Source organism: Nicotiana tomentosiformis, chromosome 5, assembly GCF_000390325.3.
Source record: "Nicotiana tomentosiformis chromosome 5, ASM39032v3, whole genome shotgun sequence".
Lineage (NCBI taxonomy): Eukaryota > Viridiplantae > Streptophyta > Magnoliopsida > Solanales > Solanaceae > Nicotiana > Nicotiana tomentosiformis.
In genome coordinates, this window is record NC_090816.1 from 114,032,712 (window position 1) to 114,056,773 (window position 24,062).

General features: G+C 36.1%; 2 protein-coding genes across 2 annotated transcripts; both read left to right on the forward strand.

Annotated features, from left to right (window-relative positions):
- Nucleotides 1-562: 562 nt before the first annotated feature.
- LOC138891620 (sm-like protein LSM3A) lies at nucleotides 563-4,653 on the forward strand. Its single transcript, XM_070175228.1, has 3 exons — nucleotides 563-737; nucleotides 2,029-2,124; nucleotides 4,074-4,653. Exons 1-3 carry the CDS (start codon nucleotides 621-623, stop codon nucleotides 4,152-4,154), a joined length of 294 nt encoding a protein of 97 aa, XP_070031329.1. The 5' UTR covers nucleotides 563-620; the 3' UTR covers nucleotides 4,155-4,653.
- A 1,090-nt stretch (nucleotides 4,654-5,743) lies between these two features.
- LOC104121049 (protein BOLA2) lies at nucleotides 5,744-10,362 on the forward strand. The gene is made up of 3 exons (XM_009632943.4): nucleotides 5,744-5,904; nucleotides 9,841-9,863; nucleotides 9,970-10,362. The coding sequence occupies exons 1-3, from the start codon at nucleotides 5,842-5,844 to the stop codon at nucleotides 10,163-10,165; spliced, it is 282 nt and encodes a 93-aa protein (XP_009631238.1). The 5' UTR covers nucleotides 5,744-5,841; the 3' UTR covers nucleotides 10,166-10,362.
- Nucleotides 10,363-24,062: the final 13,700 nt, after the last annotated feature.

Consider the following 24,062-nt stretch of genomic DNA (forward strand, 5'->3'; position numbering starts at 1 on the left):
AGCCACAGTTTCAAAAGTAATTGAAAATTAATCACTTTTCATGTAAAGATAAATCTGAACGAAAATATTGTTCAAAATCCGGAAAATATTCCAGCATAATATATTGGAGTTCGAATTTTTTACATGTGAACTTCCAGCATAATATACTAAAGTTCCAGCATAATATACTGGTCTAGCATAATATGCTGGAAGTTCATACTCAGGTGCTCAAATATCTAGTATATTATGTTGGAACTTTTCATGTGATGGAGTTCCAACATAATATGCTGGAAGTTCATACACCAATCTCCAGTATATTATGTTGGAACTTTTCATATTGTAGCAAAATAGTGACTATTTTTTATTAACTTTACAAACGCTAACTATTTTTCAATTATCAGTTCAAAAACTGGCTAGCCCGTGCTATTTTCACCAACAAAATTGCCAAATTGGAAACTAAAGAGGCCTTAAATTCCTTCTCGATTGGGCTGAGCCTATTAGATGGGCCTACCTTTGGACCTGCGCCTCTTAACCACAACGACTAACCCTCCCCACTTATAACATAATCTTTTGGCCAATAAAATCAAATAGTCGCGTCTGAATTTCCCGAGAGAGAGAGAGAGAGAGAGAGAGAGAGAGCAATGGGAAGTGAAGAGGAGAGTGCAGTGAAGGAGCCATTGGATCTCATAAGGCTCAGTCTTGACGAGAGAATCTACGTTAAACTCCGTTCCGACAGAGAACTCCGCGGCAAACTTCATGTATTTTTAACTGTTTCCTCTCCTTTTTTTTTCTTTTCCAATTTTTGTTGCCCATGCTTCATCTATCTTTCTTGTTGATAGTTTATCTGGTCGAATATTCATATTGAGCTATGTATGTATGTAACTTGGTGGATTCTTACGATTCATATCTAGCTAGCCTATGATGTACCTTTACCCCTTTTGTTTCTTATTCTAGGGTTTATGCTGTTTCTTTGTTTTCTACTTTTTTACCTTATGTTCAGGTTCATTTGTTTAACAGATTTTTTTTCCAATTAGATGGATAATATTTACATTATTTATATAGCCGCACCTGGTGCAAATTATTGCGCATTAGCACATACTAGTAATTGTAGAGGGAGCACAATCATATAAATCAAAGTGTATGCTTATTTTTCCTAAAAACCTACTGAATTTTCATGTTGCTTATGTAGTCCTAAAGATTATAGTAGCAACAACAACAACTACGCCTCAATTCCAAGATAGTTGGGGTCAGCTCTGTACGAATATAGCGGTGCAAAAATTCTAGATTGATATTGAAGAGTATAATAATATGAGCTAACGCATAAAAATAGGAAAGTGGGTGTTTAAAGATACTAATGCACTATCATTATTCAAGCAGGTAATACAAACATGGGAAATGGATTGGTATTTTATTTGTCATTATCTCTTGAAAAATAAGATGTCTGAAAAGTAGGAACAATAGGAAAGCAATAGAGGCAGAAACGTTTCTGTGAAAGTAAACCTAGACTATTATTCAAGCAATGTGTAGAGGTAACTTTTCCAAATGTTAGCATTCAGATTTCAAGGTGGGTTAAACGTGAAATTTTTGACAAAGAACCTTGGGAGAGGGAATAAGCAATGATGTGTCTCAATGAAAACTACTTGCAGTTGCAGTACATTAATTTCCTGATTTGCACAGACATTATATGAAATGCATTTTACCTGCATGTAAACTGGTGGTTGCTTTTCTTGTTTGCCTACTTCTGCAAATATTTGGCTGCCTGGTCTCATAGTCTGGATTAGGAAAATAAGACAGTTGTAACATAGTTGCATTATTAGTAATGCTGAAGCACAATTACATGATGTTGCTGGAAATTACTGGATTATGTTATTTTTTAAGGGAACATCTTGTTATTTATATGCTTTAATATTTCTAGATGTTTTCTTTTCTCTTTTACTTCTTGTTTAATTTCACTGGCATCACATGACTTTTGAGTTTTCCAATTCCGTAAAATCATTAGTGAGAAAAGTTGTGCGCTGACACTAAGCGCTTATGGGTTTTCCTTTCCAGGCTTATGATCAGCATCTTAATATGATTCTTGGTGATGTTGAAGAAATTGTAACCACAATCGAGATTGATGATGAAACTTATGAAGAGATAGTTCGGGTATGCTTAATATTTCTATATCTACTCTTAGTTTTTGAACTTGAGATATATCTCTTTCCCCTTTTTCTGGTCATTGCAATACATTGTTGAAGTTAGCAAGACCCTCTGATGTAAGATGTTTGACAAGTGGATTATATGTACTAGTAACCCAACATCCCCCCCCCCCCTCTCCGGGAGTGGGGGCTTTGGTCTAGTAGTAAAGTGATATGTTTGGCGACTTCACAAAGCTCTTCATGAAAATGAAGCAAGTTCCCAGAGCTACAAAAGACAAAACAAATTCACTACCCGTCGTGGAATAACTCCCGATATAACACCAAACCCAGACCTTTGAAACACTTCGGTAGTGTGCCCAAATAATGAATCAGAGCACATGAAGCCATTGGTTTAGTAGTAAAGTGTAGGTTAGCCGCACATTATGTGTTCGAATTATGTCAAACAAATTGAGTTGAGAAGGGTAGAGGGATGCACCCATTATCCACTTAGTTTCGAAACGTGCACCAACTGGCTAAAAAGACTTCTGACATGAAATCCTTTTGGTCTTGAAAGATGTGATATTATTTCTTTAACTGGGGGTTATCTTTGGGTTCTAATGTTATGCTGTAGTTATACTTGAGAAAGAGGAATCTATGAGTGCAATAATTTGCTGTTTCTGAGTAGAGATAATATTGTGCAAGTAATGTGTAGCTCTTTAATGGGAAAGTCATGCTAACAATGTCTTTAGGGTCTCAAAGGTTGCGGGTACCCATTTTTGAGCTCGGGTTGTGTTCTCTGTGTACCTGATGAAGTAGAAACCTAATTTAGTAGTGGAGGAAGCCGATTATCTTAAGTAAAATAGGACATTTTCACTAAGCATTGCCTTGTGGTCCGGCCCTTCCCCGGACCCTGCGTATAGTGGGAGCCTAGTGCACCGGGCTTCCCTTTATTGCTTTCTGCATGAGGAGTTATAGTAGATGGAAAACTATGTTGCTTTGCCTATGTTATATGAACTTGGGTAAGTAAAGTAAGAATGCATGTTGAGGCAGTTGATTTGCCTAGGTCCCTTAATATGGATACAAGGATACCAATTGAGAGTTGGTGCAAGGCTATTGATAACAAGTAAATGCAGTTTCCGGTATGCACTATCTATAAGGCTGATGATTAAATTAGCTTTATTTTGGGAGTTAAAAAGTTTGGAGTAGAATTGTCTCTTTTTGCGTACTTGTTCTAGGCATTTAGGATTAAAACGAGTTTAAGTTATCCTTTTGTGTTCTCTCCATTCTAACCTTCTGGGGTATTAAAAAAAAAACCTTCTGGGGTACAAGCCGATATATTTATGGTAATTGATCATGCCTGAAAAGGCTAGAGAGGCACTTATGTGTGTATCTCAGGAGCAGATCTCAACCACAGCATATCAGGTCATCTTGGACCCCACTCCCCAGGGTGTTCCAGGTGAATTTAAGGGTCTGACTAACGTAGTTCTCAGCCTGATTTAGCTCCCTTTCTAATCCTGAAGTTCCAAGAAACTTTCTACTCTTAGACAAAATACAAATACCTGGAATTATTTAATCTTTCTTCGGAATCAAACTATGCCATGATACTTAATTCTTTTGTAGTTATGTTGCATGACAATTGAGTGATGTAGTGATTTCTAATTTGATCTAATTGAAGCGGCAGTAACCCCTTTTTGTCTTGACACAAACTTGATCTTTGTACATGTACATAATTTCCGGTAAAAGGCAGAGCATCACATACTGTTAAGTGAAAAGTTATACACTTTGAAATTTGACCCCCCACCCCCACCCACACACACACACATATTGCACTTGTAGCGGAATGTGTTTATTTTGGATTGCTTTTTGCAAGAGTTGCTCTTTGTCTGTTAAGGTTAGTTGGGGAGGAATTATTTCCAATATTTCTGCACACTGATGATTGCAAAATCAGCTGACCTGGTTCTCTTGATTGTGTTTTAGACGACGAGACGGACCGTCCCTTTCCTATTTGTTCGTGGAGATGGTGTAATACTGGTGTCTCCTCCACTGCGGACTGTTTGATCAGGAGAAAAGCTGTGCTGGTCATAATTGTGTATCCAAATCTGTAATAACATTATATTTTGTTTAAGGTGCTGCAGTTGACTCAATAGACTATTACTGGGGAAAGGTTGAGGAAGGTGGTCTGTGTAACAATCTGGTTTTCGAAGCAAAAGACTACTAATTTTGAAATCCTTGTGATCATTCTAGCATTCGCTTTTGTACCCTGAGCTTCATAAGTTTATGTAATTGATTAGGGCCTCATGAATCTTGAACTGCCTATTGGTAAGGTACTGACTGTTCATCAGAATAGGGGCCTCAAAGACTGACAACATGCTCTTAACTTGAATCTGTCCTATTTATATGGATATTTATTAGTATCTTTTTGGTAAAGGTGGTCGCTGGGCCAGCTTGCATATCGACTATTTCACTGGGTAAATTACCTGTTGTTAAGGGACAACTGCTAAGTGAGAATTGTCTGTTCTATTTTTTCCTTATTTATTTGTCATTGGCTTTTTAGTGATTTCTTTCCCTGGTAGATTCTTGTATGTTGGGCGTATCATTCCTTCTGAATTCTGATGATAGAGCAAGGAGTGTAGAAAGGAGCGTGGATCTTTTGCTTTTGCTTGTCTAGTACGTGATAAATCTCAATCATCCTCCGAGAACTTGTATAGAGAAGGATTTCTTGCAGCGCAACAGTTTTTTCATAGCAACTTAGCTGTCCGGCGCTGCTTTTGGCATAACAACATTGCTCTTTCCTCGTCAGATTAATCTAATCTAAGCACTTGTCTATGTTTCTTGAAAAACCTTTTCCTTCCTATTTGTCACCACTTTTTCTCTTTAAGCGAATGTTAAGACTTAAGAGCAATAAGTTGGGATAAGAGCCTTGAAAATGGTGGAATTGAGTTCTATGAAGAAAAAAAAAACAAAGAATTTTTTTTGCTGTTTCCGCTCTCTGTTAACTCTTATTTTCTTTTTTATTCCCTCTTTTCATTCTGTTTCGTTTTATTCGAACTGGATTCCTCGGGATATATGCGTTATGCTGCTGTCAAAAATTCACTATATTTTTCAAATAACGGGCCACTTTCCTTGCTCTTCCACTCATATAGAATCTAATTTAAAGCGAATTTTCTTCTTTTATTTTTACTGGCAGTAGACAGAAGTTTGACTATAAGACCTTGTTTGCCCTAAAATTGGGTTTTCAATTCTTTAGCAAAGTGTTCTTCGAAAAAATAAACAATTAATATCGAAGAAGAAGTGGTTATGTTTCTTATTCAACATTTTCAGTTTTCCTTTTAACAAACTGCTTATTTTATAATAACATTGGTTTTATTTTGCAGATGTCATTACTATTTAGAAAGTCAATATTTTTTTTTTCAAAAAATAATTTTCTCATACGACATCTAATTATTTTTTTTACTTTTAAAGGATTGTGTGTTTATAGTATATTATTTACGTACTTTTCGAATATGTAGTAATTTTTTAGAACTTATAGTAAAAAAAAAATATAAGTCAGAACATTTGACCTTTCTACTCGAAAGTCTATTATTTAGGATCTAGTAATAATATTTAACTTGCCAAAAAATACTCATATTTGACCTTTCTACACAGCTTAAAAGATACTCCCATAGCTTTTGCAATTCCCTCTAATAAAAAGAGAAAACCACAAAGCGGTGTAAGTTGTAACTGTAATTAGAGAGAGGGTTGGATCATGGGGGTGACAAAGGAGCAGGTTGAATCTTCTCTAATGGCAAAGCTAAACCCTTCTCATCTGGTAAAAATATTCTGCATATACTCCGTATATATATATATTATATATGATTTTTGTGTGCGTGTGAGTTTTTTTAATTTTTAAACTTCATGTATTTTGTGTGTTCTTTCAATTTATTGAGCTACCTAATAGTAACTAGTTATAATAGGAAATCTCAACTAAACAGGCACTTGAGGTTTTCATGGTTTTAGAGTTTGTTAAAACCTAGTGAATTGCTATTGGGTTTTCCCTTGTTTGAATTTACCACTCAAATTAAATGATTTGTCGAGTGATATTTGAACTAAGCGAGAAATGAGAATACGAGATATTACCTTCTAATGGGAATTCTCCCAAATGCAGAATTTTTTATTGCAATAATATATAAATGATTATGCAAAAATAGGTCCGAAAACATTTTAAGTTTTAGATGAGTGATTATGTAATAAGGAATTGAGTATTTTCAACAACAAAAAATTCATTTTTTCCCGATGACTGAGGTATTCCAGCCAGCTTGTGCGTACCTCGACTAATTCCACGGTGTACCTGCTACCTCCAACCAGCACACGTACTGAGTAAGTGTGTCCGCCAAGGTGTTTTTCACTAAATATCTGATATGAAAATAACTATGTAAGTTCTTGTTATCTGTATTTAGCTGGTGATGTTGGAAGCCGTTATTTGATAGCAAACGTTTCGAGAATAAGTGTTTCTTGGATTATTTATTTTTGTTTGATTTGTTAGTGGATTTAATCATGAAGCAGTGCCCTCGTTAACTTATAATCTGCTCTGCTTGGGGTTCTGCACTAGGAAGTTGATATTTGTGGGATTTGCCACTTTGCAATCCAAATTTTGTAGGGTTCCACTTTGGCATATAAACTGTAATTTCTAACACTAGAAATAGATGATAGCCAATTTTCGTCTTGGCCTAATGGTTGAGGTGGAAGCGATGAGACCAAGAGGTTTGTAGGTTCAAATTCCATATATTAGTATTCTCTTTACTGCTATTTGGTTATTAGGTGTGAATTTCCATTAGTTGGTATTGCACCCAAGTATGTGACCTAGTGGTCGATGGAGTGGGTGAAAATCAATGAAATGAGGGTTCAAATCTCAGTGGAGACAAAAAGGTTAAGTGATTTATTTCTTCCCATCTGCCTAAGCCTTGGTGACAAGAGTTACATGTTTGTGCTGGTGGGAGGTAGTGGGTACCTTGTGGAATAGTCTAATGCATGCACGTTGGCCAGGGCAGCGGACAACTTAGCCCCGGCAACACTATTATTAAAACAAAATTCATTTAATTGGTTGTGTAAATATTTTAAGAGTTCTGTTGCAACAACCAGGGGAAAACTACCACATGTGGGAATCTGCGTGGGAAGTGTGTTAGAGTCGGGTGAGGAATTAGGCATGGAGTTGGATTTCGAAATGTTGAATTATGTAAAACAATTCTGAGGTTGTTTAGCTTACTTCGTTTTCTGGTTATCATAAGTAGCATGTGAGAAGGACAAAGCCAGCCATGGAGAATGACTTCGGGATCTACTTGTTACATTCACAAATTTGTTTAACTATGTTTTCTACTAGGTATCTTGCTAATTTTGGACTGCAGCTGAATTCTTGGAAATGCGGAAAGCTATAAAATGGTATCCCCTGTACTACTTATTTGGTACATTTGCCTGAAGTTATGGAAGGCAGGTGAGCTATAGCTCATTTGTTGTGAAGTTTCTCTGAGTATGAGAGGGTTTCCTGGTTGTGATCGCTAGTCACAAATTGCCTGTCTCGGAAATGAAGAGATTTAAAACGTTGAACGTAGAAATGATTTTCTAAAGGATGAGCTGAACTTGTTGGTGGAGTGTGCACTGAAAAAGTGCTTAAATAAAACCTTATCTTAAGAGCATATCCCAGTATACTAAGATTTCAGGTATATCAAGGTCTAGCTGAGAGAAACTTAAATCATTGAGGAACCTGAGAGAGTTTCTCTTTTTCTGGGAATACAGGTGGCAGATGCAGCTCCTCGACAACAGGTTCTTTTGAATCCAGTAGTTTTGCCACGGAAAACCCACTAAAAATTCAACAAATATTAGATCTGAACTCATAATATTATAAGTACATTGAGTTAAGTAGTAATTCCTTAAAGGTCGAATCCATCAAGTTTAAATCTTGGATCTGCCTCTGGGAATACATAGAATGTATATATATGAACTACCTATTCTTTATGTCAATAAGAGAGACATATGTCATGTAGGTCGTTACTCTTCTTTACTGTATCTAATTAAGTGTTGTAGTATGCCAATCTGTAAACATAAAAGGTGCTGCATAATAAAAGCTTCAAGAACATTTTATTTTGAAGCATTATTTGTTTCAACCACACTTTCTAAAATAGAAAAGAAAAATGAGTGCGAAAGAAAAGATCTTATAGCTATGTCAGGTTTAAGGAACAAAGGTATGAGTTTGCAGTGAGCATAATTAGGAGATTAGAACTGAATGTAGGCTTATGTGGCAAGCATCTTGAAGTTAATATCCTGTCCCTCATAAGCAGCAGACACTGATCAGCTGTAAATTGGAGAAGAGGAACTTCTTCACATGGAATAAATAATTTGTACTTTGATCTAGAAAAGCCACAAATGTATTCCGTCCCCTCAGTACTTCTTGGGCATGTTATAGTTATTTGTCTATTATCCTTCTCTGTGATAGTTGTTCGTTGTTTATTAGCTGAATAGAGTTGCTTTTCCTCATCTGCTTATAGATTGTTATATGCACATTTGGACTAGCATATTGATGCTCTTGCTTGTACTTCCTACTCTTGAGATATATGGAATTCCATGCCTTTTCCTTGTACACTTGATCAGTTAACTCTGCCTTGGTCCCAAATTCCAATGTAGTTGTGTTTGCTATACGAATCCGTAGTATCTGTTCCTCTTTTTGAGATCGTCTTTTCGTGAATCCTTCTTTTTCTGTATGCTGCAATGTAGGAATTCAATACCCATGATGTGAATCTTTTCTTTTCCTTTTACATTAGATGATTACTACATATGCTGCTTAACTTGATCTCTTTCCGTTTCTTTCCTCTGCCCAGATGGTAGGAGCCGTAATCAATCTAATTAATTGAATGGGAACTAAATACAGGAGACTAATGCAATATTACAAATTGTCCAAAAAGAGAAAAAAAAGAAGAAGAGAGCTTGTCCATCTGAACCTCCTGCTATATAATCGTAGATAACCAGAAGAATTTTCCTACTCAATGTTATTTGTGGATAACTTAAGATGAGGTAGTTTCTGGGTTTGAATTAGGTGAGCACACACAATTATCTTTTATAAGGTTAGGTTTAGGTAGATGGAAAGAAATCTTAGAAGTCTGGAAGGCGGCGCCTAATTTAAACCTGAGACCTCATGGTTCTCCTCTCACCTCACTACCATTACGCCACACCCTTGGGGTGCAGTTTCTGCTATCAATTCTTCAGATTTCTTGCATTATTGACATTATTTGGATTTGTAGGATGTGAATCCATTGAATCAAATTAGATATTTTATTGTTAGTCATATGTAGATGATCTTAATTTGTCGTAAAACTTTATCAATCTTTAGTGCTTCTAACAGAATTTTGCATTTCAATGTCATCAAATGAACACATATTTCACCAGCATTAGTACTCTGTTTTAAAGTATTTATCTTAAGAATCACTTATTCTAATCCACTAACCAAGATGTTACCTTTTAATTATTTTTAAGTTGGAATCCTGAATGGGATGTAGAAGGGGTAGTTTATTAGAATATTACACATTAAAATGCACGTGGCAATTAATTATGTTCTTTAAGGAGTATTTGATAATCAAAAGCACTCAGGCATAACTTAGTGTGTTTTAATTTCTCTTTCAAACACCTCAAAAACCTTCATATGTTTATTTATTCGATTCTTTTTGCCCAGTAAAATCCCCTAAGCATTGTTTTGTTTCCTTTTTTTTTCTTTTGTCAGGAAGTGATTGATACATCTGGGGGGTAAGTTCCTAGGCATGGAGTGTATTGAGAACTACAAAACTACTTTTAAAGTTCCATGCCTTTTTGGTTCTCTTGTCCGACATAGAATTCTTGTTCTTGTTTTCAGATGTGGTGCAAAATTCTCAATTGTCATTGTGACTGAACAATTTGAAGGCAAAAGATTGCTGGAGAGGCACCGACTGGTTAATGGTGCACTGGCTGAGGAGATGAAGGAAATCCATGCTCTCTCTATTACAAAAGCTCTAACTCCAGAGCAGTGGAAGCAACAGCAGGAATCTGAAAAGTCTCAAGCAACTGCTTAAAATATGATATATGATCATCTTCGTTGCCCAAATGCTTGATGAATATAGCACAATACTCTTCTCCTTATCTGATGAGGGGTAACTGTTATAGGAGGTTAAGAAAACTGTCTTATATCATGTGTTGGTCAAACTTTCTAGAGTTGAGACCGTGATACTTTTAACTATATATTGAATAATGCAGTAGCTTTGGGATTCAATCAATTGTTATTGCTTAATTGACAGGTGATGACATGTTTTTACCTATAGAGAAGAGCTCAGGTGAAGCTGCTGAACTTAGGTGAGGTAGAAGGTTTTGGGCTCAGATGCTCAGCTGGAAGCTTGATGGTGAAGAGGGACTGAGGGAGGTAGAAGGTGGAACCTCATGTTTTTTTTTGTTTGGTGGTGGTGGTTGCGGTGGGGGGTGGGGTAGCTTCGGCTCATAATTTAACTTGGCAATTTGTGGAGAGACTAGGGAAGAAAGATGACGAAACTGGCTAGTTAGACTAGGCGCATTGTTGACAGAGCAGGGGAGAAAGATGATGGAACTGTGAGAGTTGTTCTCATGCCTTTTCTTTAGTTAGACGTTCGCTTGGTGTTTTTATATAAATGAGAGCTGTTGTCTTTGTGTGATGTGGAGCTTTGCATTAGGCGTGTCCTCCGCTGCTATATCATTATTGTTACGGATGTTTTGCGCTGTTGCATGAGTCTTGTAGGGAGTTCCACAGCTCGTTTGGGGTGGTGAGTTTGTATGCTTGGAGGGGATGACCTCTTTTGCTAACTACAATCTATGGACTGCTCTTGCTTGAACGAGCTCATTCAGCTAATTATGAGCTGTGAGAACTTTACTGCTCATGTGTATAACAGTAGGTTGTGAGCATTGCCATTTAAGTTGTTGATTATTTGTGCAGAAAAACCAATACCTTCTGTCTGATCAAACGGAAGAATGATGTTGCAAAGTTGACTTATTCGGTTTCTTTTTTCTTTCAACAATGGTGTTCGGGCTAGTTTAGGCCCTCCTTGACTAATTCATAGAGATCTTTGCTATCTTTCATTAGCAACTCACCTAGCTAGACGTAGGTAGATTGAAAGAAATCACCTAGTTTTTATTTTTATTTTATATCTGTTGGAATTAGTTGATTTATTCAAGTCTTAGGAGTGGCTGTCATTTCAATTTCCTTGCCTTAGTAGACAATCTAAAATTCTAAATGGACTTATCGGAGAGTAAAATTTTGTTTTTGAATCTGAGACTAAAACTCCCAATAAAAAAGAATAATTAGGGGAGTGAAGTGTTTAGAGTTACGTTTGCGAGTCAAAACGTTTTCGCACTAACACCATTTAGCTGCACTCAGATCATTCGACCCAAAAGTCATGTCATACTGGTTAAGTTGGTCTATAAACTCATTCATGTCTTGTTAACCTGAAACCTACAATAAACCAGAGTCCTATACTCAAATTCATAAACTTGTTAGTTTGGCAATACTTGGCAAACTAAATAACTAATGTCCGCCATCTCTAGACAATGCGCACGAGTCACGACCAAAGAATAAATCCAACTTTTTTTTTCGTGAGATGGATAAGAAAAGGTTAATGTTGGGGTTGTCAAATATAAATCACTCTTTTTTTTTCCAGAAGTACACTCAGGTATACGACAATGAGCATAATTATTTGAGAATTGTTTATTAAATGAAGACAATAGTAGATAAGGTTATGCATAGACTAAGAATAAGTACTTAGAAGTAAAATTTCTCTAATACAGAAAATAATTTAAAAGGTTACTATAAATATTTGTATCGAGCCAGTCGTAAAGCTCCAGATAGCCATTTTCTGATGTACATACTAGAATTTCAAGAACCATTACGCTTGTTGGGACATAGCTAGAAGGTTGAGTACGGTTCGGCGAAATTAATAGTTTTAGTCAAAATTTGTATTTGTATTAAAAAATTCACTATATGTATAAAAAATTACAGAATTAAGTGTAACATTTAATGTCACTATATTAAAAATTAGAATCTATAAAGTTCAAGTTCTAACTCCACCTCGGATGCTTGCAAGTTGCAATGAGTCATTTTCACATGCTTTTAGCACACAATTATTTTCAAACTTCATCATGTTTCGGAAAGAAAAAGAAAAACAGAGGAATCACAACATCATGAAATCCTGTTCATGTCACCTAAAAGAGTCTAATCACACTATCTTGTTATTCTTTGATTCACTTAGAAGCAGTATAACCGCATAGTAGTATTTTAAAATTGAGACTGAGAGTTCTTAAGAATATTTTTATCAATTAATTGTCACATCTTTAGGATATTACACTATTCAGAATAATAAACATAAAATTCCTTCGTTGAAAATAAGATAATATTTATTGTATCTTGGATTAGGCTATTGGAGAGGTAATTGTTACTTTAGTTATGTTGTGGTAGTCATATCATCTCATAATACATTTAGTAGCGCTTACTATTAGGAATATTTTCACAATTTCATCAAGTAATGACTAATATTCTATAACGCAATGACTCTTCTTAATTATCTAAATTTCACATTAACATTATTTTTGGGCTTCATAACAAATACTAACATCTTAAGAAACTCCTTTTAAATTTGAATTATTAGAAAAAAAAGTATCGTTTGTTTCCAAATTCTAGGTGTAATTCTTTATCTAAAGTTAACGCATGTGGATCAGTAGATGTTAATGACAAAAAACATCTATTTAGGGGTTTCTAAGCAAAGAATGCCACTTGTGAAATTTAAAAGTGACATTAAACTCCTTAAACTTTCATCAAATTGCTCCTTGGTTCATCTAATATTGGCACCTTATATAACAAGTCCAATAATTTGGTGGAAATTATGATCTTGTCAATGTTCTTCAATATCTTCAGTCTCCAGTACGTCTCCTATTCAATGTACACATATGGACAAGACTGCTCATTTTGGTCTAATCAAAAATCATATTCTGAAGAGATCATATTCTTATACACTCAAATATCGTTGAATATAAACCTAATTTCACCCGGAAAATGAATTAGAAAGAGAATCTCAAAAGAGCGGTTTATTTCTAAAGAGAAAGAAAGTTTTCTTCTAATTCTGCACTCTGGTCTAAACTTCAGAAAGACTTGTCGACTCATATTATTTTTATGACGAGACATTCTTTTATGTTCATTGGCTTCAAATTTTATTCTTTATCAGATGTACCATATATATTACTTGCATTGTGTAGTTAACTCAACAAAATTGCTTTTGCCTCAAGAATCAAATTCTCATAAACTTCTATTTTATGCATCAATAATCGATTATTTCAATCGACTGAAAACTAGCATTGACGTTCTCTTTTTTTCTATCTGATAAGAACTTTGTTCTTTACCATAAGAGATTTGACTATATATGCACAAGTTATGCTTTGAAGTTCATGTGGCCTCAAAATGTCTAATCACAGAATCCCTCCCTCCTTTAATTTACTGTAGTTTAAGCTAAGGGAAGAACATTTCTTGGAAGGAGAGGTCCAAAATCTGTTATAATAATTCTTCAATCGTTTCACAAGGATTGGCGCTCGATTTGTCACGATCTAAGCCCATGACAAGTATTGTTCACTTTGGCCCAACAGATCTTACGGGTTTGTCCCTTAGGCTACACCATCATCGAGCATAAAAGCACGTGTACCATGTGAACTTGAGTCATACTTTGTAAAGTTTTTCACTTTCCTCTCCCATTCCGATGTGAGATTTGTCTAAGGTGATATGTACACTCCTTCTTTAAAAACTTGGCGGTCCTTCTTGACCCGCCCGCGTCACTCGTCAGTCCGCCCTCCGTCGTGGGCGTCACAGGATTGATCAATCAGCAATCCAAGTTACATAAAAGATACATTTTGACATTTTTCCCTGCCTCATTAGGACATACTTTGAGTTCTAAACTTTATGCTAGAATCCAAAATGATGGTTTGGTGCTAATTTACAAGTAATGGAGTGACTTGAATCAAATCGTTTGTCTAGAAAGGTGTAACGATAATTAAAATGGACTCTACTTTTTGTTTATTTATCTGTTCTTGCCTCTCCATTATAATCTAACTTCTTAATCGCTGCCAATTATAAGGATTACCTTTTCCTAATATATTCAAGTTACAAGTACAAAGAATGCACTAATTATTGGTTGTTAATACTTTGACTTATCATACGGAAAATAATACTAACAATAATGCCTATCATTTGACAAATATCGAAAGAGATACTAATATTTAGTCAAGTTTACAATATTCACGCGACACAACCTGATATAAATTGATATCCAACATTATTTAGTCCACAATTTTGCACACACTCATAGGATGAACACCCAATTTTGTTCCCATTTGCCGGTCTTAAAATTTGTGGACCGACAATAACAGAATTTAAAGAGTCGCCTCAAACACCATGCAAATAATTCTGAAAACTGTGCAATCCTTTTCTAAAATGTTGGAATTTTTCTAAAAAGTTTTTTTTTTTTTTAAACTATTCAATTTATGCAAATGAAGGAGAGTTTTGGAACAACGGTAAAATCGTTCCCGTATGACTTATAAGTCATATGTTTGAGACGTGGAAGCAGCTATTAATGTTTGTATTATGGTGAACTGTATATATCATACATATTGGGGTACGACCCTTCCCCGGACCATGCGCGAACACGGAATATCTTGTGCACCGAGTTGTCCTTTTAGTTCATGCAAAAGAAAATGGTGATATATTGGTAGTATTTCAACTTTTTAACATTTTGAAAAACTTTTCCCAAATTGCGTTTGGCTAAAAATAATTCTTGAAAAACTCTTTCACCTCTTTTTGAAACAAACGCACCTAGACTAGATTTTTACCCTTTAATTCTTTTTGGTTTTCCGTTTTTGAAGGCATTTGGACCGAAACTTCTCAAATATTGGATTGCCTTGAGACGCTTTCTGAATAAACAAGTCATCTCCCTTTCACAAAATTTTAAACTACATCAATCTTATCTAAGCTCCCGTTTGGATATAAATTTTCTTTCACTTTCTTTTTTGTTCAAGGAATTTGATCAATTTTTGTCAAAAGTATTTTCAAGTTCCAAAAATTAGGTAAAATATTTTCTTCCACTAATAAAATTTTAAAATTTTAAAGTATAAATATATGTCCAAACACAACTTAAATTTTAAGTTTTAACCAAATATATGTTCAAACGCCTACTAAAAATATTTTTCCAAAAATGGTCCTAACTAGGGTCCATTGTCTTTGCCATTTTTAATCTATATTTTCGTTTTTCCTAATAATTTTTGGTTTCGCCATTATTTCCCAACATGAAAAAACATTGAAGTGACTCATCTTGATCAAGTCACTAACTGGTCGAAGGGTCACACCAAAATCAATAATTTTGATATTTGCCTTTGGAGGCTCTCAAATTAGTGAGATACATCGGGAAATAGCATTAATTACTTCCTCCTAATTTATATACCATCTGGATTTCATGGTCAAACGAGTTTTCTTTGACAAGCAAATTTTTTTATATGTTTTTTAAATATTTTAAAATATAAATTTATTGTAACTTATAGTACTTTTATGTAATTTTCAAATATGTCAATTTTCTTTAACAAAAAATAACTTTAAATTTTTATATCTGTATTAAGAAATTTCATTTTCAAAATCTAAACGGTATTAAGTAAGTTAGGACAGCTGGAGTACCAAGGAACCAGAGTATGTTTAGTCAACAAAGAGGGCACTGAATAACTAATCATTCATTGGTAGTGTAAGGGCTCATTTCGTACGAGAGACAAAAGATAATTAATTTCGGGATTAAATTTGAAATAAATTTATCCCATATTTGGTTGGGATAAAATCGTGATATAATCAATTTCGGGATTAATTATCCTGACATTATAGTATTTTTTATTTTCATGGAAGTGTGGGATAACTAATCCCGAAATAATTAATCATGAAATAACTTGTTCCCAACCAGATTATGACTATGTTAAATTAACGATGAAGGGCAAAACCAGTAATTGTGTAAATACGCCTCAAATCTCTTTGGCACGCCCCTAATAAAAATAATAATTAAGAGTTATTTTTAATTATATTACCTTTATTTAAGTCTTACTGGTATTTTGCACAATCATAATATTATCTTATAATTGAAATGTTTGTAGTTTTCAATAACAATACTACTAAAGGTATAATAGAAAAAAATAATTAAATTTATTTTTAACTTCTAAAATAATAAATAATTGGCTAGTTACTAGTTACTAAAAGTTGGCAGTTGGCAGTTGGCACTGCTGTTTTTCTAGAAAAAGAAAATGTGTATTGTTGAGAAATAAGTAATTTAATTACTTAAAGGTGCACTTTTTCTATAGCTTTAAGTTTTCAGACGAGGTAGGTTCTCAATGAAGTAACATTGTATAACGGGTCGTCCCCAATTCAAATCTGACTGCCATCCAAAAACGCCAAAAAAGAAGAAGAAGAAAGATCCTCAACAACAGTACAACCATCACATTTTCAGTTGGATACTCAATTTTACAGTCAAACACGCGTGATATCAAAATTAAAACTGTCTTTTTTATCATGTTCTTGAGTGTAAATTATTTTTATCTGAACTTACTCTTTTTACGGATTCAAGTAGTGAAAATAGCCTCTTGCATAAATGCAATATAAGATTGCGTATAATAGACCCTTGTGGTGCGGCAATTTCCCGCATCCCGCGCATATCGGGAGCTTAGTGCACCGGACTACCCTTTTACTCCTTTCATATGAAACTTTTTTTTTTGTTTTCACCCGATGTCCGTACCAACATTGAGACCTGATTAAATCTGGATTCGCACCTAAAAATCCCACATTAAAAGTAAAACGCTTTGATTAAGGATGAAAAAATACCTACTACAACTGAACCTGAAAATGGTAAAGTGAATAAAGGGACACTTGTCTTCTTCATCTAAAGGTTGGACAAGTCCCAGTTTATGTTGGAATTAGCTGATCACTATATTTGCTCAAAGTGCTCTCCAACATTGGTGTGTTCCATCTTGCCTTTTGCAAATTGATCACATGACTAATAGTAATAGATACAAGTGTCACTTTTGTTGACTGCTTGACTTGATAGTATATAAGCAAAGCAAGTCTCATTACATCCAAGTTCTATGAACATATAATTTTCTCCTTTTGGAAAAGCCTACGTAGATAAAAAGGAAGTAGAATTATTTGTTAGGCCGGACAACTCTACCTGACCTTTTGGAAGATGTAGAGGAAGGAGAAATAATTAGTGCATTATATGGATATTTGGCAAAGTGCTACACTATATTGAAAGCAATACCAGTTCCATGTCATTTCTTTGAAAGTTTCTTCATTGCTTCCTCAGACCAAAAGGAAAAAAGATAAGGGTCAACTTTTCATTTCTAGAGAGGTTTTCTCCGACCAAAAGGAAAAAGATATAAAGTTCTCTAAGTACAATAATAATCAATATAGATGTCCGTGGCTTGTAACTCCAAGTTCATTGAACCTTGCTCTTTAATTTAATTTGCAGGCCTAAATGGATAACGATTTAATTAATATCTCGTGTTTATATCCTATAGTGGCTCTTGTACCCACAAAGGGGGAAGTAAAGGCGTAATTCAGGAAACTTTCTCAATAATTCCTATTTGAAATTTCTAGTTAATCTGGATTTACGTCGAATAGGCTCGCCAAGAGATACAAATCGCTCCTTATTTGAAAGGTTATGAATTTTCAAAGCTCGAACACAATTCTTACGAGGAATCCCAACTACTCCATACACCCTTGATGGTTATCACGACCCAAAATCTCACCCGTCGTGATGTCGCATATCTCAATACTAGGCAAGCCAAAAATCTCAATAAACCACAATTTCTCTCAATATTGAAAATATAATATTTAAATACAATACAAAACACTTTCCAAAACATAGTGTCACTAAGTACATGAGCATCTAATATGAATACAAGTCTGGAAAAATACTCATACTATAATAGTCTCAGACCAAATACGGTAAACAAAGAGATAGAGAAGGAGAGACAAGGACTGCGGAACACGACAACTACCTTAAAATCTCCTGAAAATCAACCGCGCAAAAGGATCAACACCCACTATGAACGGAAACACCTAGATCTGCACACGAAGTGCAGGGTGTAGTATCAGTACAACCAACTCACCAAGTAACAATAATAAATAAGGAACTGAAGATAGTAACGAGCTACACAGTTATGGTTCATTTCAAGTAATTACAGCAAAGAATAGACATGCTATCAAATCTGGCAGATTAATGTCAAGTCAATTTTTATACAGTTCATGTTCATGTAATCCGTATATCAACAATCTTTCAGAGATTTCACAACAATGACAGATATCAACTAAGTGCAACAACAAATGGAAATCAAGTACAACCTCTTAGGACAACAATCACTCCCTGAGCTCCCAGCCCTCATCACTCCCTGAGCTCCTAACCCTCATCACGCTCTCAATGGGTACCCGCGCTCACTGGGGGTGTACAGACTCCGGAGGGGCTCCTACAACCCAAATACTATAATCTGCACGGACAACTCACATGTTGCACGGATAACTCACGTGCCATAATATAAATATCTGGATCCGCACGGCCAACTCACGTGCTGCACGGTCAACTCACGTACTATAGTATAATATAAGAATCCGCACGGCCAACTCACGTGTTGCACGGCCAACTCACGTGCTATAGTATAATATAAGGATCCGCACGGCCAACTCACGTGCTATAGTATAATATAAAGATCTGCACGGCCAACTCACGTGTTGCACGGACAACTCACGTACTATAGTATCAATATCTCACAATCAGGCCATCGGCCTCACTTAGTCATAAATCTCTCCAATCTCTCGGGCTCTCAATAATTATGAAATCAGCCCAAACAACAATGATATGATGTATCAATAATAATAACAGAGACTGAGATAAAATGTACAAGTAAAAACTGAGACTGAGTACATATAGCATTTAGCAGGCAATTCAACAAGTACGCAACCTCTGTGGGTCCCAACAGTACTATCACATAGCCTAAGTATGATTTCTAACATGATTTATAGTCAATTTTTTATCAACACATAGAGAGCATATAACTAACAACAAATTATTCAACTTTACAGTTTTTCGGGACGAACCAAGTCACAATCCCCTCGGTGCACGCCCACACGCCCGTCACCTCCTAAATAATCACACGATACCAAAATGCGGGGTTTAATACCCTCAGGATCAGATTTAAAACTGTTACTTACTTCAAGCCGTGAAATTCTTATTCTACAATGTCCTTTCCTCATGAATTGGTCTCCAAACGCCTCGAATCTGGTCATAAATAATTCGTTTCAGTCAATAAAATTCATTGGAATTAATTCCATAAGAAAATAATGATTTTCCATAAAAATTCGAAAATTAGCTCAAAAATCGCCTGTGGGGCCCACGTCTCGGAACTCGACAAAAGTTACAAAATACGGAAGCCCATTCAACCACGAGTCTAACCATACCAATTTTGCCAAAATCCGACCTCAACTCGACTCTCAAATCTTCAATTTAAACCAAGAGGGTTTTCAAATTTTCTCAACTTAATTCACCAATTAAATGATAAAAATAACCATGGATTCGGGTAATTTAATCAATATTGCATTAAGAACACTTACCCCATTGCTTCCTCTACAAATCATCCAAAAATTGCCTCAATCCGAGCTCCAAATCGTCAAAAACTAATTTTCAAAACTTAAACTCACTGCCCGGGCTTTTCTTCTTCGCGAACGCGGTCAGTGCCTCGCTTTCGTGAAGCACGAAATAGCTCCCGTCCAAATTCCTCCTTCGCGAACACGACATCACCCTCACATTCACGAAGCACAAAATGCCTCTGCCTCAATGCCTTCTACGTGTACGCGTTCAACCTATCACGAACGCGATGCTTCGTTCCCCCTCACTACGGGAACGCGACGCCCCCTACGCGAACGCGTAGACCAATTGCGTGGGGTCCTCAGCTGCTTCCTCTCTTCTTAGCGAACGCGTAACACCTCTTGCGTTCGCGATGCACACCTAGTCCACCCTTCGCGAACGCCTTCTTCTCTTCGTGAACGCGAAGAGAAAATATTGCCAGCTTCTCAGTTCCCCTTCGCGAACGCGAGGCTCCACTCGCGAACGCGATGAAGGAAACTAGATGGTGCATCAGAAAAATTCCACCAGAGTTCCAAGTTCATAATCTAACCCGTTAACCATCTGAAACTTACCCGAGCCCCTTGGGACCTCAACCAATTATACCAACAAGTTCTAAAACATCATACGGACTTAGTCGAACCCTCAAATCACCTCAAACAACGCTAAAACCATGAATTACACCCCAATTCAAGCCTAATGAACTTTGAAATTTCTAATTTCTACAAATGACTCCGGAACCTATCAAATCACGTCCGATTGACCTCAAATTTTGCACACAAGTCTTAAATGAAATAATAGAGGTATTTTAATTTTCAGAATCGGATTCCGTCCCTCATATCAAAAAGTCAACCCCCCGGTCAAACTTCTGAAAAATTAAACTTTCGACATTTCAAGCCTAATTCCTCTACGGATCTCCAAATAATATTCCGGACATGCTCCTAAGGCCAAAATCACCATATAGAGCTATTGGAATTATCATAATTCGAATCCGAGGTCGTTTATACATAGGTCCATATCCGGTCCATTTTTCTAACTTAATTTTTCAATTATGAGACTAAATGTCTCATTTCACTCCGAGTTTCTTCCGGACCCGAACCAACTAACCCGATAAGTCATAAATCAATTGCAAGACATAAATTGAACAGTAAATAAGGGAACGGGGTTATAATATTCAAAACGACTAGCCGGGTCGTTACAATGGTACAATTCGTGAAATTTAGTTTCTCATTACCTGTCAAATTCTAAGTCCATTTCTCACGAGGTGAAATTGAAGCTCATGGTCTACAACACTCATAATAATAAGAAAAATTCAACTTTCTGAACAAACCATTCATTAGGATTTAAAGTGAGCGTTCAAATATTGACCAACTTTGTAATGTTTATGTTTTAATCCAATAATGTAGCTTTTAGTGGGAAGGAGAAATAGTACATTACACCTTAATTATATACCTAACTAAACTAAATATCCAATCACATTATTAACTGAACATATTGTGATAAGTTAGGTGCCTTTTGTATTTTAATAATTTAACAAACTTCATATGAAAATCAGATACGGAACTTGTTACACAACCTTAAAGTGCTCAGAACAACAAGTCACATTTCTGGCACAAGTTCCAACATGACCAGTCAAAGAAATGGCAGAGGGAACAAATGACTATCAGTTCCTCCGGTGACAGTACAAGTCAATTCCCTACAGTTGTTAAAGTCGTTGCACTGTTTTTCTGCACACGCAACAATGCAACAGTCACTTTATTGAGCATGCCTGTACCAGATACTTACTTGCATCATCCCAATGACCTCACTTATATATTACCAACATGAGGCGAGGGAAAACACACACTTACAAACCCTAAATCATTAAATCTCTCTCTCAAGTGTGATGTCGCCTTTCATTGACTAAAAGACTTAAAGAATAAAGTAGCAACTAAACAAAGGACCAGATCCCAGCATTGAGTTTATCGTGTGTCCTTAGTATTGTTGTGTCTTTTTTAGTGTTATTTACTTGTAATTCCTACTCAACTTAGTTAGAAGTATTTTGTAGGATATCTTCTGTAAAACCATAAACCATGTGTTTGTGTTTGGGTAGAGTTAGTCAAGTGGTGAGCTTTATAATAGAGTTATTACAAAGAGGCTTGCAATAGAGTTATTGTAAGTGGGTGAGGGATTAAGAGTTTAATTCCTAGATTACAATAGGTTATAATCTAAAGTTTTCTCGGTTAGTGAAGTTGAAATCCTACGAGTGTAGGTCGTTGTTTTTAATCCCGTGAGCTGGGAGTTTTTCACGTAAAATATTGTTGTCATTTCCTTACAACTGTGTATGTGTGTTCTATGGGAACTGATAGAGAACCAGGTTCTCTATACAGTTTGGTGGGCTCTTAGTTTACATCAATTGGTATTAGAGAAGGTTATTTCTATAAGGCTAACATCTAGAAAGGATCCACATGGCTGCTCTACCAAACTTTGAAGAAGGTCAATCAACCTACATACCACCAAGATTCAATGGATAATACTACGGATAATGGAAGGCAAGGATGCATGATTTTATAATGGCTGAAGATTCAGAGCTTTGGAATGTCATCTGCGATGAACTATTCGTCCCTATGAAGACCATTGACGAGCCAGCAGTGACAATTCTAAATACAAGGAAGGAGTACAACAATGCCGACCACAAAGCTATAGAGAAAAACTTCTGAGCATAAAAGATCCTCATCTGTGGTATTAGACCAGACGAGTATAACAGAATTTCAGTTTGTCAATCTGCCAAGGAGATCTGGAAGGCTCTCAAAACCGCACATGAAGGAACAACTTAAGTCAAGCAGTCAAAGATCGACATTCTCACTACTGAGTAAGAACTCTTTAGGATGAAGAATGATGAGTCCATTCATGATATGCATACTCGAATCACCTTCATCATCAATGAGCTCCACTCCCTAGGAGAGATCATTCCAAGGAACAAACTGGTCAGGAAAATACTCAGTGTATTACCTAGTTCTTGGGAGAGTAAAGTCAATGCTATCACATAGGCAAAATATTTGTAAAAGCTGACCTTTGACGAGCTTATTAGAAATCTAAAGACCTATAAAATGAAGAAAAAGAAGGACCATGAAAGAAGAGAACCCAAAAAGGAGAAGAACCTAGTCCTCAAGGAAGACAACAATGACTCAAGTGGTGAGGATGCTGACATCGCCTATTTGACAAGGATATTTCAGAAAATGGTTCGCAGAAATAGAGGCATTCCGAAAAAGGGTAGCTCCATCAGACCAAACGTCTATGACTTCTGTCATAAATGCGGAAGCCAGGATATTTCATCAAAGATTGTCCTCTCCACAAGCAAGACCAGTACAAGCACAAAACAGAAAAAACACCTAAGAGGAACCTGGTTCCTGACAGAGAGAAAAAATGCCGCTGACAATGTTGTAAAACAAGCTCTTGATGCATGGGGAGATTCCTCCAGTAAATCTGAGGGAGATGATGAACAAGGAGACACCTCCATAATGGCCATTGAAAGTGAAGCATCTGAATATGACTCCATCTTTGCCCTGATGGCAAAATCTGACGAGGATGAAGATGATGATGACGATGAGGGAGAAGTGGAAGGAAGCAGTCAAAGATGGTATTTGGATAGCGGCTGCTCTAAGCATATTACTGGAAGCACTGATGGTTTCCTTTCACTCAAAGCTCTGCAAGGTGGGAGTGTGTCCTTTGGGAGTGGAAAAAGGAGATACATTCTGCGAGTTTGAATAGTTGGGAAGACACTCACTCACTCAATTGAGAATGTGTACTATGTGAATGGCCTGAAATACAGCCTACTGAGTGTCTCTCAAATCTGTGACAAAGGAAACAAAGTTGAATTCTTATCGAAGACTTGCACAGTCACCAATCTTGTGACTGGTGAAGTGGTTCTAATGGCAAAAGATTCAAAAATATCTACGTTGCTGATTTTGAGTCCTTGAACAGTGGGGATCTTACATGTTTGAGTGTTGTTGATGATGATGCTAAGTTGTGGCACAGAAGATTGGGACATGTAAGCTTCTCGTTGCTGAACAAGCTGGTTAAGAAGGACCTTGTTCGTGGGCTGCCTAAGTCAAGGTTCAATGATCACAAGATGTGTGATGCATAGGGGTGTTCAAAATCGAACCGAAACCGAAAATCGAACTGCAAAAGTGGCTTAATGGCTTATTGGTATCGGGTTAACGGTTTAACGGATGGGGAACAAATTGAAATTTTTTTATTAACGGCTTATCGGTTTGTGATTCTGTCATTCTGT

Bases quoted from the DNA above. Each gene is read 5' to 3' on its own strand.
- LOC138891620 (XM_070175228.1), top strand. From the start codon at position 621: ATGGGAAGTGAAGAGGAGAGTGCAGTGAAGGAGCCATTGGATCTCATA. The intron at 738-2,028 runs GTATTTTTAACT...TTTCCTTTCCAG, and splicing joins AACTCCGCGGCAAACTTCAT to GCTTATGATCAGCATCTTAA. The intron at 2,125-4,073 runs GTATGCTTAATA...ATTGTGTTTTAG, and splicing joins CTTATGAAGAGATAGTTCGG to ACGACGAGACGGACCGTCCC.
- LOC104121049 (XM_009632943.4), top strand. From the start codon at position 5,842: ATGGGGGTGACAAAGGAGCAGGTTGAATCTTCTCTAATGGCAAAGCTA. The intron at 5,905-9,840 runs GTAAAAATATTC...TTCTTTTGTCAG, and splicing joins AGCTAAACCCTTCTCATCTG to GAAGTGATTGATACATCTGG. The intron at 9,864-9,969 runs GTAAGTTCCTAG...TCTTGTTTTCAG, and splicing joins GTGATTGATACATCTGGGGG to ATGTGGTGCAAAATTCTCAA.